The sequence below is a fragment of the Nothoprocta perdicaria genome, unplaced genomic scaffold, assembly GCF_003342845.1.
Source record: "Nothoprocta perdicaria isolate Ctin4 unplaced genomic scaffold, notPer1 scaffold_165, whole genome shotgun sequence".
In the NCBI taxonomy this organism is placed as follows: Eukaryota; Metazoa; Chordata; class Aves; order Tinamiformes; family Tinamidae; genus Nothoprocta; species Nothoprocta perdicaria.
In genome coordinates this window covers 1,464,588-1,477,388 of record NW_020454816.1, presented here as the reverse complement: position 1 = coordinate 1,477,388, position 12,801 = coordinate 1,464,588, and the positions used below count along the sequence as shown (strand labels likewise).

Here is a 12,801-nt window from a genome sequence, read left to right as displayed (position 1 = left end):
TGCTGCGTGGGTTTCTGGGTGCTGGGATAACGGGGCCGCAGGGCTCGGGGACACGGGCCGCGTTCCGCGTGTCCGGGGGTGGGGGGGAGCGCCCCGGGGCCGCCGCGCCGCGCGGGGGCGCTGCTGCCGCCGCAGGCTCCGCTTCCGCTTCCGGCGCGGGCGGCGCGGCGGGATGGAGGCGCGCGTGGCGCAGGCGGTGGCGCGGCTGGCGCGGCAGGTGAGGCCCGAACCGGCGCGGACCGGCCCGAACCGGCGCGGACCGGAGCGGGGCGGCCCCGGGGCGCGGGGAACAGGGCCCCCTGCCCGGGCGGAGCCCCCTCTGCCCGCGGACGGCGGGAGGCCTCTTGCTGAAGGCCTTCCTGGGAAGGGAGCCGCAAACGCGCCTCACTGTGTGTGTGTGTGTGTGTGTGTGTGTGCGCGCGCGCATATACGTGTATGTATAGACAGAAGGGAAAAAAAAGGAAAAAGCAATCGTGTCGCAGTGGCAGCGGGCGGTAAGCGCAGCCTGGCGCTGCCTGCTGAAGCTCTGGCTGCTGCTCGGCCCTGCAGCCGCCCRGGGTGGCCGCCGCATGTGAGAGCTGGTCGGTGGCCCTTGCTGAGGTCGGTGTTGGAGGCCCCTCTCCYGCGGACTGCAGCTCCCAGCGCCCTCCTGCCCCTCGTGTTGTGTGTCCTGCGCAGCCCCACTGGGGCCTCGTGTGCCACCGGCACCCACCGATGGGCTGGAGCGGGGARGAGAGCGGGCGGCCCGTGGCCCTGCGCACAACAGGGCCCTTGGAGGGGCTGGAGAGAGTCCAGCGTGGGGGCCAGGGACATCTGCCCTGTGAGGAGAGGCCGAGAGAGCTGGGCCTGCGCAGSCTGGAGAAGAGAAGGCCGAGGGGGCGTCTCGTAAGTATCTGTAGATACCTCAAGAGGTAATTGGCCCCTTCTTAGTGGTGGTCAGTGACGGGCCTATAGGAAATGGGTGCAAAATGAAGCACCCCAAAAGTTCTGCAGGAATTTAAGGAAAAAAATTGTGAGAGAGTGGCAGAGACCAGGAACAGGCTGCCCAGGGAGGCTGTGGAGGCTCCTTCTCTGGAGATCTCCCAAACCTTCCTGGACACAGCCTGCGCTCTAGGTGACCCTGCGAGTGCAGGAGTGTTGGACTAGATGGTCTCTCGTCTGTGATTCTTTGCTGGACTTTCTTGGGCCATTTTCACTTGTTCTGGTTTTCCTAATGTGATGGATGAGAATTTTCCTTAGAGATACCAGTTAATCTAAGTTCCCCGTGAATGTGGTGGGGGGTTCAGGAAACCTTGTGCAGTAACAGAAACGGTGAGGAGGATTTTGGTCTCGTAGCAGCTATTGTTTCTTTTGTGTTTGCAGGTGAGGGGAAGGTTTCTAGTATGCAGCAGACCAAAGAGCTCTGGGAGGTGTCAGCCTGGATCCGTGTAGTCCCCGTGGCATCTCCTGAGATGGTCATCAGGTATGACCCTTTATCAGCAAATTTTGAGCAGTCCAGGCCCGTAGGGTCATCTAGGGGGTGAGGTTTTATTCCCTGAAGAGCTATGAAATTAGCAGCTTTGTTCTTCCTTTTTCTTGGTCACGTTTTGTAGATCAGAGATGTAATGACCTTGTCTGTCTCCCTCATGTGGATGCTACTTAGAGAAAGTGATCTAATGCTCGCTTGCCAGAAAGAGGGCAGGATCTTTGTGTTCTTTTAATAACACACATCATTTTTAAGTGATTTGCTAGAGACTAAATCTAGTAGCTTGTGTGACAGAGGATGTTTCTAACATGTGAGTGTCTGTATGGCTGTTTTCCAGGGTGGTCCTGCCCATGAATATGGGCAGGGAGGTCTCATGCTAGAGTTTCCTCTCCACTCACCTGTGCCATCGCTGCCYAAATGCTGTGATTTTAACCCCATGGAGTCTGGAAGGCACCGTAACGGCTGCTGGGGTTAAGATGAGCTGAGACCGCTCAGYGGTTTTAAATGACAAGTTAAGCTCGTGGTCTGTGTTGGCAGCTGAGGGAGGCAAGAAGGGAGACCTGAGCAGCAGCGGCAGTGTTGGTGTTGCCACCCAGGTTGCTGTGCGGAGCCAGTGGGCACCCTTTGTTAAGGGGGGGCCCGAGCCGAGTGCTTAGGAGATGAGTGGTCCCCTTGTTCTGGTGTGGGCAATATCACCGGGTCAGGGATTCCCAGGAGCCTGAGGTCTGGGTTCCGGCCACCTGTGTGGAGAGGCCTCATCCGTGTCCTCCCGCACAGTGTGGGACACCAGCGTGGAGAGGAGCTCCCGTAAGACACTGGGTGTGTTGTCTCCTGCGGGTCTTAACTTGCGTGACCAGGGATGTGCGTGAATATCTAGGACTGTCAGGAATGAATTTCTGTCCCGATAGAAGCGTCACCTGAAATATCTGTGTAGCCGTAGCTCGAGGAGGAATCCTTTCCAGCAGGAGGAACAGGAGCGACGAGCTCGKGTCTGTTGCAGATAATGACCCTGGCTCGAAAGGCAGGATGCGAATATCTGGGGCCCTTGAAGTTTGTAATTGAGTCTAAGGTCTCCYGGGCAGCTGAGGAGCTCGTCTGTCTAGAAGGTGTTGGCTTTGCTGGAGAGCAGGTCATGCTGCACTGTTCCGGCATCAATAGGAGTATTTGTTCAGGTGGAATTACGAGGCCAGACAGTATGAGGGCCCTAGTTTCTTCCGTAGTAAAACGCTCTGAACATTTCAGGAGCAGTAAAGTAAATGAGTCTTCTCTGGTAAGCTCTGGAGGCTTTTTTTTGTCTCCCTGATGCGTTCACGTGGCTGAGCTGCCTCCTGCTGCTGGCGTGGTGCCGGCTGCGGGTCTGRACGAGGTGCGCGAGGGGCGACGCTCCCCAGAGGCCCGAGGTCGCTTGGGTTCTCTGTAGATTTCAGACTTCTGTTGATCTGATCTGAAGGAGTGTGGCTGAGAGACACAACGCCTTTTGTGGGGGAGGAAAAGAGACGGCAGGGTAATGGCTAAGAAAACTTGGTTGGGGAACTGGATGAGAAAAGCCGCCGCTCCACACGGCAGCGTCTAACTGTCAGTCTCAACCTGCTYGTGGAAACGTATTTGCTTGAATGCCAGGCTTTGGGGGATGACAGGACTCTGCGTGAGCTGTGCTGAGTAGAAATCCCTCAGCTATAGGGGAGCACGCAAACATGAGGAGCAGCAATGTATTTGGAGCAATGTACTTGGAAAGTACAAGTCCACGCCAGATTCCCCCTTTCCCCTGCGTGCCCTGTGTTGGCACAGGGGGAGAAGTGGCACCGCAGGTAAGGACGGGCAGTGCGACGGCGGGGAAGGCAGCGCGGGCCGCCCAGGCRGCGCCGCACCGTCCTCGGAGGCGACACGCGGCCCGTCCTGGCACCTCCATCTCTAGCCAGCGTCCGGCCTTGCCAGGATGGTGTCAGCGCCAGTGGTTTCACCCCTGGTAGAAAACACGGGACGTAACAAAACTGGCTCATCTGGAATGAGCCTTCAAGGCATTTCAGATTATTCACCCTAAATGTAGTCACGTGGGGCAAAACTAGACCTGTGCAGCAGTTCTCACTTCCTCACCCTCTATCCCTTCTTGGTCAGAATTGTTCCAATCAATCTGATACATTCTCTTTTCTTTTTTTCTCCAGGAAAACGAAATCAAGTGCTTAACTGCTGAAATTGAGCGCCTGAAGAACTTTGGGTGCTTGGGAGTCTCTCCGAGCCTGGAAGGATTACGAGACGAGAACGCCAAGCTGAAATATCGGCTCAATTTTCTCCGAAAGGTAAGGAGCTGAAGGGCTCCTGCCGTAGCCTGTGCCGTCGTGTACCTGCAGACCACGTGAATGATGCCGTGGGGTTACAGCTTGTGCCGTGTGACGGCACGTGCCCTCTGCGTTCCGCTGTCGTAGTTGTGAGGTTGGACAACAGCAGGTTGCCTCGTGAAGACTCTCGGTCCCTTAACAAGAGCCCCAGCACTGTGGTGTCCCGGAGAGCGGTGCGGCGGCACGCTGGGCTTGCGTTGCAGGGTCGAAGGCAGAGACAGTGCCTGAACCACCTGATTTTCATATTGTCGTGTGTTTTCATATTGTCTGTCAGCTGTGGGAAGAGGCGGGAGGTTGGTGCTTCTGAAATGCAGAGTTTTGAGTCTTCTGAATATTCTTATTTCCTCAGAGCCTTCAAGAGGAGAGAAGTAAAGCAGTGAAAAGCAGCATGATCAACATCAACAGCTGTCTTCAAGAGCTCTTCGGAGCTGCCATTCAGGCTGCCTACCCGGACCTGGAAAACCCCCCGCTCGTGGTGACGACCAGCCAGCAGCCCAAATTCGGGGATTACCAGTGTAACAGCGCCATGGGCATCGCCCAGGTGAGCGGGACGCGGCGCGCGCGGGCCACACAAGCCGGGGCTGCTGTTGCTTTTCGGGAGCTCTGTGGGGCATGGCATCCCGGAGCTGGCGCAGCRCGGGCCCCTTCAGGGCCCCGGGCACCGGAGGGGCGGCATCCATGGGGTTTTGGAAGTGCCCTCCTCACAGAGCAGGCACAGAGCTTTGGAGGAACCTGTGCACATGTCCCTAGGCATCCGGCCTCGCTTTCTGGTTGCACCGACCGCTGTGATGAGGAGCCCAGGGGAATCCATGTGGACCCCTCCACCTCTGTGTTTAGCAGGCATTTGTGTTGGCTTTCCTCCAAGCAAAAGTCTAGCAACACCTTTATTTTCCTGTGGGATACCAAGCAGCTGTTTGCTATGAGACATGGTAGGAACGTGCGAGTAGCTCGATGTTTTGAGTTCCTGCCTTGTGTTTTTGAGAAGTCTTTTTAAAGCTATGTCTCTCTCCCTGGTCCTTCTGTTTAACTTGAAAGGTTTGAACAGTCATGTCAAATGTCATACAATTATTACTAGAACTGGGCCATCCTTTGTCTGGTAGAAATGTGCCTTAGTTGAAGTAGCAGGAAAAACGCTGGCATTAGTGTGTCCTCTGAGTACTTGTGGCCACGAACGAGGCTTTGGTGGCAGAAGGGGATAGGAGCGTGTCAGTCCCGGAGCGCGGCGTGAGCCCTGGCCGACGGGGAGACCCACAGGGCCCCTCGTGACGCACCGCTCCGGTCTCGGTTTTGGACCCCACCGAGGGTTTTTGGTGCGAGCGGCCGCCTTTCGAAGCCGTGTTGATCTTCCCGGGGATATCCCGGTCTTCTCCAGAAGCCCCCTGGGTATAAAGGGAGTAAGAGTGGGCCAGGCGAACAGATGAAAGGCATTCCCTGCATAGGCTGAAGGTGGATTTCTGCCCTACAGAGAGATCAGCTTCTAACGTCCAAAACCGGAGAGCTACTTGGGGTAAATGTTCAGGAGAGCTCAAGGGGCTCTTGGGCTGTCCATGTATTTATAGGATGAGATGATTGACTACTCGGGGTAAACGTCCTGGAGACAGCAGGAGTCCTGGGTCCCCTCTATTTCTGAATACCTTGCTGTGAGGGCACAGGGGAGCTCCTCTCTCTGGGCCCACGGAAAGTCATGCGAGAAGGGAGCCGAGGGCGGTCGGTGCGAGGTGGATTTACGTGGCACTTGGTGAATTACTTGTGTTATTACTTAGTGGAAATTACACTAAGGTTTTAATGTCAGTACGTGGCCCCGGAAAGGCCCAGGGCCGAGAGCAGCGCCCAACCGCGGGTGGCACCCATTGGGACGGCAGATGGTGGAGATAGAGATGAGGGTGGGAGGCCCTGGGAACAGACCCYTTGGCCCCAAGGTGAACCTGCTGGAGAGGCTGGGTCCGAAGCAAGGGGCTGCACAAAGTGGTCTAGCCCATTTTGGCAGCCGTAGCTGGTCGTCTAGCGTGTGCAGTCGCTCACGTTTGCACAGCGAGCGTGTCGTTGGTCTTGGTCTTAGGGCCGCGTCCACAATTGTCAGCGCAGCCTCAGTTCTAAAAGCACTGTAGGCAGCAGCTGAACTTTGGGCTCTAATGAGAGTATGAGAGGGAGGAGGCAGCAAATTCTAAGGGAGGAGGCAGCAAATTCTAGTCTAGATGCGAAACAAGCTGAACGAGCCAGATCCTAATAACTCGGAGTGAATGAAGAGGCTCTTTGTGACGATAGCGCGGCTGGGCCCCACGCGAGGAGCAGCCCGGGCGCTGGCACCCGGCGTGCCGGGTTCCTGACCGCCGCTTTACCCCAATTAAGTTGCTCTTGGGATTCCTGAGYGGTCCAGATTGCTCCGTGTGGGCACGCTGTGGCTGGACACGCAGTCCCTTGCCCCTCGGGGACGTAGAGGCAGGTTTCTTGTTCCGGGTGGTCCCCGGTGGTCTCGGCCAGAGGTTCCTGGGCTGCGGGTTTGTTCCCAGGGCATCTCCGTGTACGTTGTGTGCTTGCAGCGTCCGAGTGCAGGGCAGCCCAGGACTGCGCGTGCTCCGGGGAGCAGCGGCTCTCTCCCTCCTCGGAGCTGCAGGGGTGTCGGGATGGCCCGTGCCCAGCCAGGCTCCAGTGGGAACCGTGGGCAGCCGCGAGCGACCTGACGCCCGCGGCGCCGCTACGTGCCCCGCGGCACCGTCCCCGCTCCCTGCGCCAGCGGCATCGCTCGCACGGCCCCTTGTCTTGTTAGTGTGTTAGTGCCAGCTCGTTAGTGTGTTAGTGCCTGGGGCCAAGCCAGCAGTGGGGCTTGCCCCTTGTAGAGGTAGCAGTGCGGTGCCTGCTCTAGGTGTCACTTAGATGATGTTGCCCCGGAGTTGTGCCCACATCTCTTGTTCCTGGGGCTTTGAGCAACACAGACGGTGCTCCCTTCCGCCCTGGCCTGTCCGGATCCCCTTGTGAGTGCGTGTGGAGCAGGTGCAGCGTAGCACAAAACTGGAACCTGTGGGTGTAAATTGTGGTCTGACCGTGCGGCGCTCCTGAGAGCGAGGTGATGGTTTTCAAACAGGTTGTTTTTGTAAGAAGTCCCATAAGAARTGTGTCGAGAAACACCTAGGTCACGGAGTTCCCGCAGTGTGCACAAAGTGCTTGACAAGGAGCTCACGGAGTTGTGGACCTGATAGTTCCACCTGGAACAGAGGGATAAAATGTGGAGCCCCGGGAGCGCGGGCTGGCCTTGTAGCGCCAGAGGGTCTCCTGGGAGGTCACGTGTGCCYGGAAGGATGAGCCCAGCAACCTCGCGGGCAGGCAGAGGTCCCCAGGCGTTTTATAGCAAATGGGGCTGCAGTCAGGTCACCACAGGTAGCCTGGGCTGCTGATGCCAATGGTTTCTTGAAGTTAGAGCTGAAGGTAGGACCCAAGTTTTCCCTGCTTTACTTCACACCAGGAATTAGCAAGCTGGTCCTGCGGGCGCGCTCGGCGTCTACTGTAGGCACAGTTTAAAATAAGCGCAAGGGAAGCTCAGCCGTAGCGAGGCGGYCCGTGGGCTGGCGAGTGGGATTTTGCAGCCATGCTCAGGACTGTGGCAGCTGCAATGAGTTAGGTGGGTTTGTCCCTCTCCCSATTTGCCAAAGCACTCGATGTGTCTTGCAAAAATAACCCGATAAGGTTTTTGTATTTGGGACGGCAATTAGTTGCCCTTGTGATGAGGGAGTGAACGTCTTAGTGTAGTTAGGTGTACCCATAGAAAGAGCTAATAGATCACCTGCAACCTGTGGGGGAGGACAGTAGGGTCTCTTCTTTCTGCTTTTTTKTGTCAGTGGAAGCTTTTGCAGGCTCGGATGGTGCTGAGCCCTCTCGCTCTGTTTCAGATACTGCTCAAGAGGATGGAACAGAAGATCAGCCCCCGAGAAATCGCTGAGAAAATTGTGCAAAATATTCCCAGCAACGAATGCATTGAGAAGGTTGAAATCGCCGGTCCCGGTATGAGAGTCGCACGTTCGGCCCCTCGTAGGGGCTCCGCGGAGGTGGGGGAGCCGAGGGGCGTCCGACCGGGGGTGCAGCGTGACCCAGGGGTGCTGGGGCACGGAGCTGGCTCCGGAGGAGGTGGCGGCCTCGGGGCCACGCCGCASTCCCCCGTCCCCCTCGCTTAGTGTGCCAGAACTGGCAAGTGCTGCAGCCCTGGGCTGCCTCGGGGCTCCCTAGGGCTGCACGTGGGCTCGGCCCCTCGGCGGTGCCGCCGCCTCCTTCCCGAGTACCCCAGCAGTGGGCGATCTGTCGGGGGGGTGTTTCACGAGCTGCAGTTTTGCCAGGACAAGCTCTGTATTTTGAGAAGATGATCACAGGTCATGGAAAAACCAAAATAAGGACCTTGTCCTTGTACCTATCCAGGGCTGTATTTAGCAAACCTTGCTAATATACTTTAGTTTCTCTCAAGAAATGTATTCCCTAGTTGATTCTGCAGTGACGAGGTGTGCACACTCGGACTCTTGTGGAACAGGCTCTAGTTGTATAGCACAGGCTCTCAGAGTATGCYGGTAGAAACTGTGTTTTACTAACAGCTTTATAGTTCTCTCCCTGAGTAAGCTCTTACTGTGTCAAGCCAGCTCCCTACGCCTGATGCAAGGAAACAGAGAGATCCAGGGGAACAGAAAGCCAGCAACAGGGGCAAGGAAACCACGTGGTGCGATGCACGCGCACAGCCCCGGGCTCACTGCTGGCTTTCTTTTCTGAAGGTTTCATCAAYGTCCACCTGAGGAAAGACTTTGTGTCGAGGCAGCTGAGCAGTTTGCTGGTGAATGGCGTGCAGCCCCCTGCGGTGGGCAGGAGGAGAAAGGTGAGGGGAGAGACCAGGGGGCCCTTATATGTGTGTGCTGGGGTGGGGAGGGCTCACCTGTCACTCAGTCCCTACCCACGTATGGGGTGGCCAGCTCAGTCCGGTGTCCCAGAGAGGCTGGTGGCTCCCAAGGCCCCCTAGTCACGCTGGGGCAGATGCGGGACCTGCAGCGCCGGGCCCTGCAGGGTGGCTGCTGGGGAAGGGGGGGTACTCTCCAGCACCCAGACAAATGCGCACGGAACCCACAGGCTTTAGGACGAGTCTTTTATTGATTTGTGCCTTTGTYGCTGTGTCTAGGTGATAGTGGATTTCTCGTCCCCGAACATTGCCAAGGAGATGCATGTTGGGCACCTGCGCTCCACCATCATTGGGGAGAGTATGTGCCGCCTGTTCGAGTTCGTAGGTCACGATGTGTTGAGGTGAGGGTCAGCAGGGCCTGACCAGCTCTGTGTCCGCAGTCGCCGTCTGCCTCGTTGCTCGCTCTGGGTGTGTCTCCTAGACGGAGCACAGAAGCTGCTCAGTGCTAGGCCTGGGGAAGCGAGTGGCACGGGCACAGCAAGGGGGGTAATTGCGAACAGTGGCTGCCTGTTGGTGTCAAGATTGGGGGGGGGGGGGGGTCCTTTGCCTGGGTTTGGTTCCACAAATTATGGCTTTTTTAAACAGATGTAAAGATGCAAGTCAACATAGCTGCTTATATAGTATAAGACTTATATATATATGAGAACATGATTTTCACTTGGAATTTTTCCCAGGTTAAACCATTTGGGAGACTGGGGCACCCAGTTTGGAATGCTCATCGCTCACCTCCAAGACAAATTTCCAGACTACTTGACGGTCTCTCCTCCCATCGGGGATCTCCAAGCTTTCTACAAGGTATTTTAAGCCAATAAGCGTTTTATTTATCTTGGTGTGTGACTGTTGAACTGAAAGACTCAGATAATTTGTGGTGTGGTTTTGGAGGAAGAAGAGAAGGGAATCATGGTTAGGGGACCATGGTGCGGACCTCACGACAGGGAAGCAGTGCGGTAGGGTGTCCCGAGGTTTTTGTGGCAGGACGCATCAGGAAGATTTGTGTTTCGGGACTGCATGGGAGCATTTTTCCACTTAGCAGTTTTCCTCCTAGGAATCCAAGAGGCGATTTGACACCGAGGAGGACTTTAAGAAGCGGGCCTACCAGTGCGTGGTGATGCTGCAGAGCAAAAACCCGGACTTCCTTAAAGCCTGGAACCTSATCTGCGATGTGTCTCGGAAAGGTGAGCTTGTGTGTGTGGATGCAGCTGTCTCAGCTCTAGGTGTCTGAGCTGTTAAAGCAGTCCCTGCTGCCCTCCTCTGGGAAGGTTAAAAGGAGAAGGTGATGCACCCGCTGCAGCGAGCCTGTTTTTGTCTCCTGAATCRTACTCCCACTCAGGATTTTCTTTTTTTTATAGAATCAAGGACTCACTGTGCCTTTKGTGAAAGAAATGTCACTCATTGCTGTGCATGCATTTAATGGAACGATTGTGTTCTTTTCTCCTCAAGAGTTTCAGAAGATCTACAAGTGCTTGGACATTACCCTCGTCGAGAGAGGGGAATCGTTTTACCAGGACATGATGAAAGACATCGTGCAGGAATTTGAAGAGAAAGGTGAGGCGTTAGACATCCGAGGTTGCGCACGCGTGTGGCTGAGCGTGATGCTGTTCAGCGTCGAGGCCGGGACTGGTGCGTGTCCCTCAGGGTTGCTGGTTTTCCTAGGCATGTCTCCCCAGTGGATCTTTTGTGCAGCTCATTCCAGAGACCTCTCATTTTTGCAGGTGATAATTTTAGGAGGCGCTGCTGGGGTTCTCAGGAGTAACTAGTCGAGGCGCAGCGCAGCCCAGGCAGGGCTCCGTTTGTGCCGCAAGCAGCGTGGCGAGCCTGGGGCGTCTCCTGCCCGRGTGCGCGACCGCCTGCACCCAAGAAGCGTTGGTGACTTTGAGGCTGATGGGAAGCCACGGCGGGTCAGACCGACGCCCTGCTGCCTGTCCAGGGCTCCCTAGCTAGTCTGGTGTTTTGGGGGGAAGTTTCTCRTGCAGTTTATGTCCAACTCAGTAATACTGTTTTTGGGGTTGTGAAGGTGGGTYGGAATGTCGCAGATAGGATGTTTTCAATTTAATGAGGGCTATTTCAGTAAGGTTGGGGGAGGGGTTTCCAGGTTTGCACCTAGGGTCATGTGAGGTGGTTAGTCATATTGTTTTGTAAGTAGAGAAGCAAAGTATTTGCTTGGCCTTTTTGGCAGCACCTAGGAGGTTTGTTTCTGCTGTCCTAGCTCTGCCCCGCCGTGTGTGACAGGGACCTTGCCACGCTGCTTTTCTAGGATTCGTCCAGGTGGAYGACGGGCGGAAGATCGTGTTCGTCCCGGGCTGCTCGGTCCCATTGACCATTATGAAGTCAGATGGTGGCTACACGTATGACACGTCGGACCTGGCCGCCCTGCGGCACCGGCTCTTCGAGGAGAAGGCGGATATCCTCATCTACGTGGTGGACAGTGGCCAGGTGAGCGGCTGCTGTCCCCTAAGATCAGGGGATGGAGGCAAGAAGCAGTTAGTCTGGAGAGAAGAGCTGGAGCAGTGATGGTGTTTATTCCTTCCAGTCAGTGCACCTCCAGACAGTGTTTGCAGCGGGCCGGATGATTGGCTGGTATGATCCCAAAGTGACCAGAGTGGCCCACGCCGCGTTCGGCGTCGTGCTGGGAGAGGACAAGTAAGTGTCGGGCCTAGTTTGTCTCTGTCCTCTGAAGGGAGGTTAGTRCAGACAGAAGGGGTGCTTGTTGCACATAGCTATGGGGTATGTACAGCCCTTGCCCACCCAGGTGGGACAGCTTTTACAATCTAGCCAGTCTGTCCAGCAGTTTATGAGCAAAGAGAGGTTGGTTTTTTTCCAAGGGGCATTCCATGGGGCTGGGTTTTTTTTTTTTTTCAGGAAGAAGTTCAGGACCCGCTCTGGGGATACAGTGCGGCTCATGGATCTGCTGGATGAGGGGCTCAATCGTGCCATGGAGAAGCTCAAAGACAAGGAACGGGACAAGGTATGTGGATGCTTASCATGAAAGATGAGTATTGACATGTAGTGCTGTTGTGTGTGCGACATGCACTGGAGATGACAGTGTAGGCAGCCTGGCTGTAAGGAGCAGAGTACTACGGGGTGTACTTGCCCAGGATGCTTATGAGTGTTTTGCAAACAATCCTCACCTTGTGGGCTTTATTTCTGCACTGTGATTTCCATGTTGACTAATCCCTGTTTGGTGAAACAGGTCCTGAGCGAGGAGGAACTGCGGGCTGCCCAGACTGCTGTGGCTTTTGGGTGTATCAAATATGCAGATCTCTCCCACAACAGACTCAATGATTACGTGTTCTCCTTTGACAAGATGCTGGATGACCGAGGCAACACAGCTGCATACTTGCTGTATGCCTTCACGCGCATCAGGTGGGCTGCCTCAGAAATAAGTTATCCTGCCTCTTTGGTGAGTAGTGGCTCTGTATTGTGGTTTGATGAAGTGGCTGAAGAGGTTTTTTTTTTGGCAGATCCATTGCGCGTTTGGCTACTGTGGATGAGCAGCAGCTTCAGAAGGCAGCTCGGGAGGAGGTGGTTGTCCTTGAGCATGAGAAGGAGTGGAAACTGGGCAAGTGCATCCTGCGCTTCCCTGAGGTTTTGCAGAAGATCCTGGATGACTTGTTGCTGCATACCCTGTGTGACTACCTGTATGAGCTGGCCACCACGTTCACTGAGTTCTATGACAACTGCTACTGTGTGGAGAAGGATAGACAGAGTGGTGGGTACCTCTTGGAGTTGCCAAGATAGGATAATGGGGTTTTAGTGCTGTGGTGCTAAGAGCAGGTTCTGAAATGAACTTTTTGGGGTGAAGGTTCAGGTGTAGTGCTTCATGTTTGGTGGCCTTTGGTTAGTAGCCAGGTGCTTCTTCTGAAGTCAGTGCAGTGTCTAGAGCTGAACATGCTGCTGGTCTTGTGTTGCAGGTGTGGTTGTGAAGGTCAACATGTGGCGCCTGTTGCTGTGTGAGGCCACTGCTGTGGTGATGGCCAAAGGGTTTGACATTCTGGGCATCAAACCTGTGGAGAGGATGTGAAGATGGCTTGGAAAATAAACTGAAAAGGTGTGTAATTGGTCTGTGTATGCTG

General features: G+C 55.5%; 1 protein-coding gene across 2 annotated transcripts in view; it reads left to right on the top strand.

Moving 5' to 3' along the window:
* The first annotated feature begins 172 nt into the window (after window positions 1-172).
* The window catches only part of RARS (arginyl-tRNA synthetase), a 15,294-nt gene continuing 2,665 nt past the window's right edge, over window positions 173-12,801 (top strand). The window contains exons 1-15 of one of the 2 annotated variants that reach the window (XM_026035694.1): window positions 173-217; window positions 3,628-3,762; window positions 4,151-4,342; window positions 7,686-7,797; window positions 8,550-8,650; window positions 8,948-9,069; window positions 9,403-9,523; window positions 9,774-9,903; window positions 10,169-10,273; window positions 10,983-11,161; window positions 11,259-11,368; window positions 11,588-11,693; window positions 11,919-12,091; window positions 12,190-12,437; window positions 12,640-12,776. In XM_026035694.1, the coding sequence (XP_025891479.1) occupies window positions 173-217; window positions 3,628-3,762; window positions 4,151-4,342; window positions 7,686-7,797; window positions 8,550-8,650; window positions 8,948-9,069; window positions 9,403-9,523; window positions 9,774-9,903; window positions 10,169-10,273; window positions 10,983-11,161; window positions 11,259-11,368; window positions 11,588-11,693; window positions 11,919-12,091; window positions 12,190-12,437; window positions 12,640-12,749 (1,989 nt within the window). In that variant the 3' untranslated portion in view covers window positions 12,750-12,776. Of the gene's footprint in view, window positions 218-3,627; window positions 3,763-4,150; window positions 4,343-7,685; window positions 7,798-8,549; window positions 8,651-8,947; window positions 9,070-9,402; window positions 9,524-9,773; window positions 9,904-10,168; window positions 10,274-10,982; window positions 11,162-11,258; window positions 11,369-11,587; window positions 11,694-11,918; window positions 12,092-12,189; window positions 12,438-12,639; window positions 12,785-12,801 lie in introns of those variants that run through there. The other variant, XM_026035693.1, reaches the window with a different exon arrangement.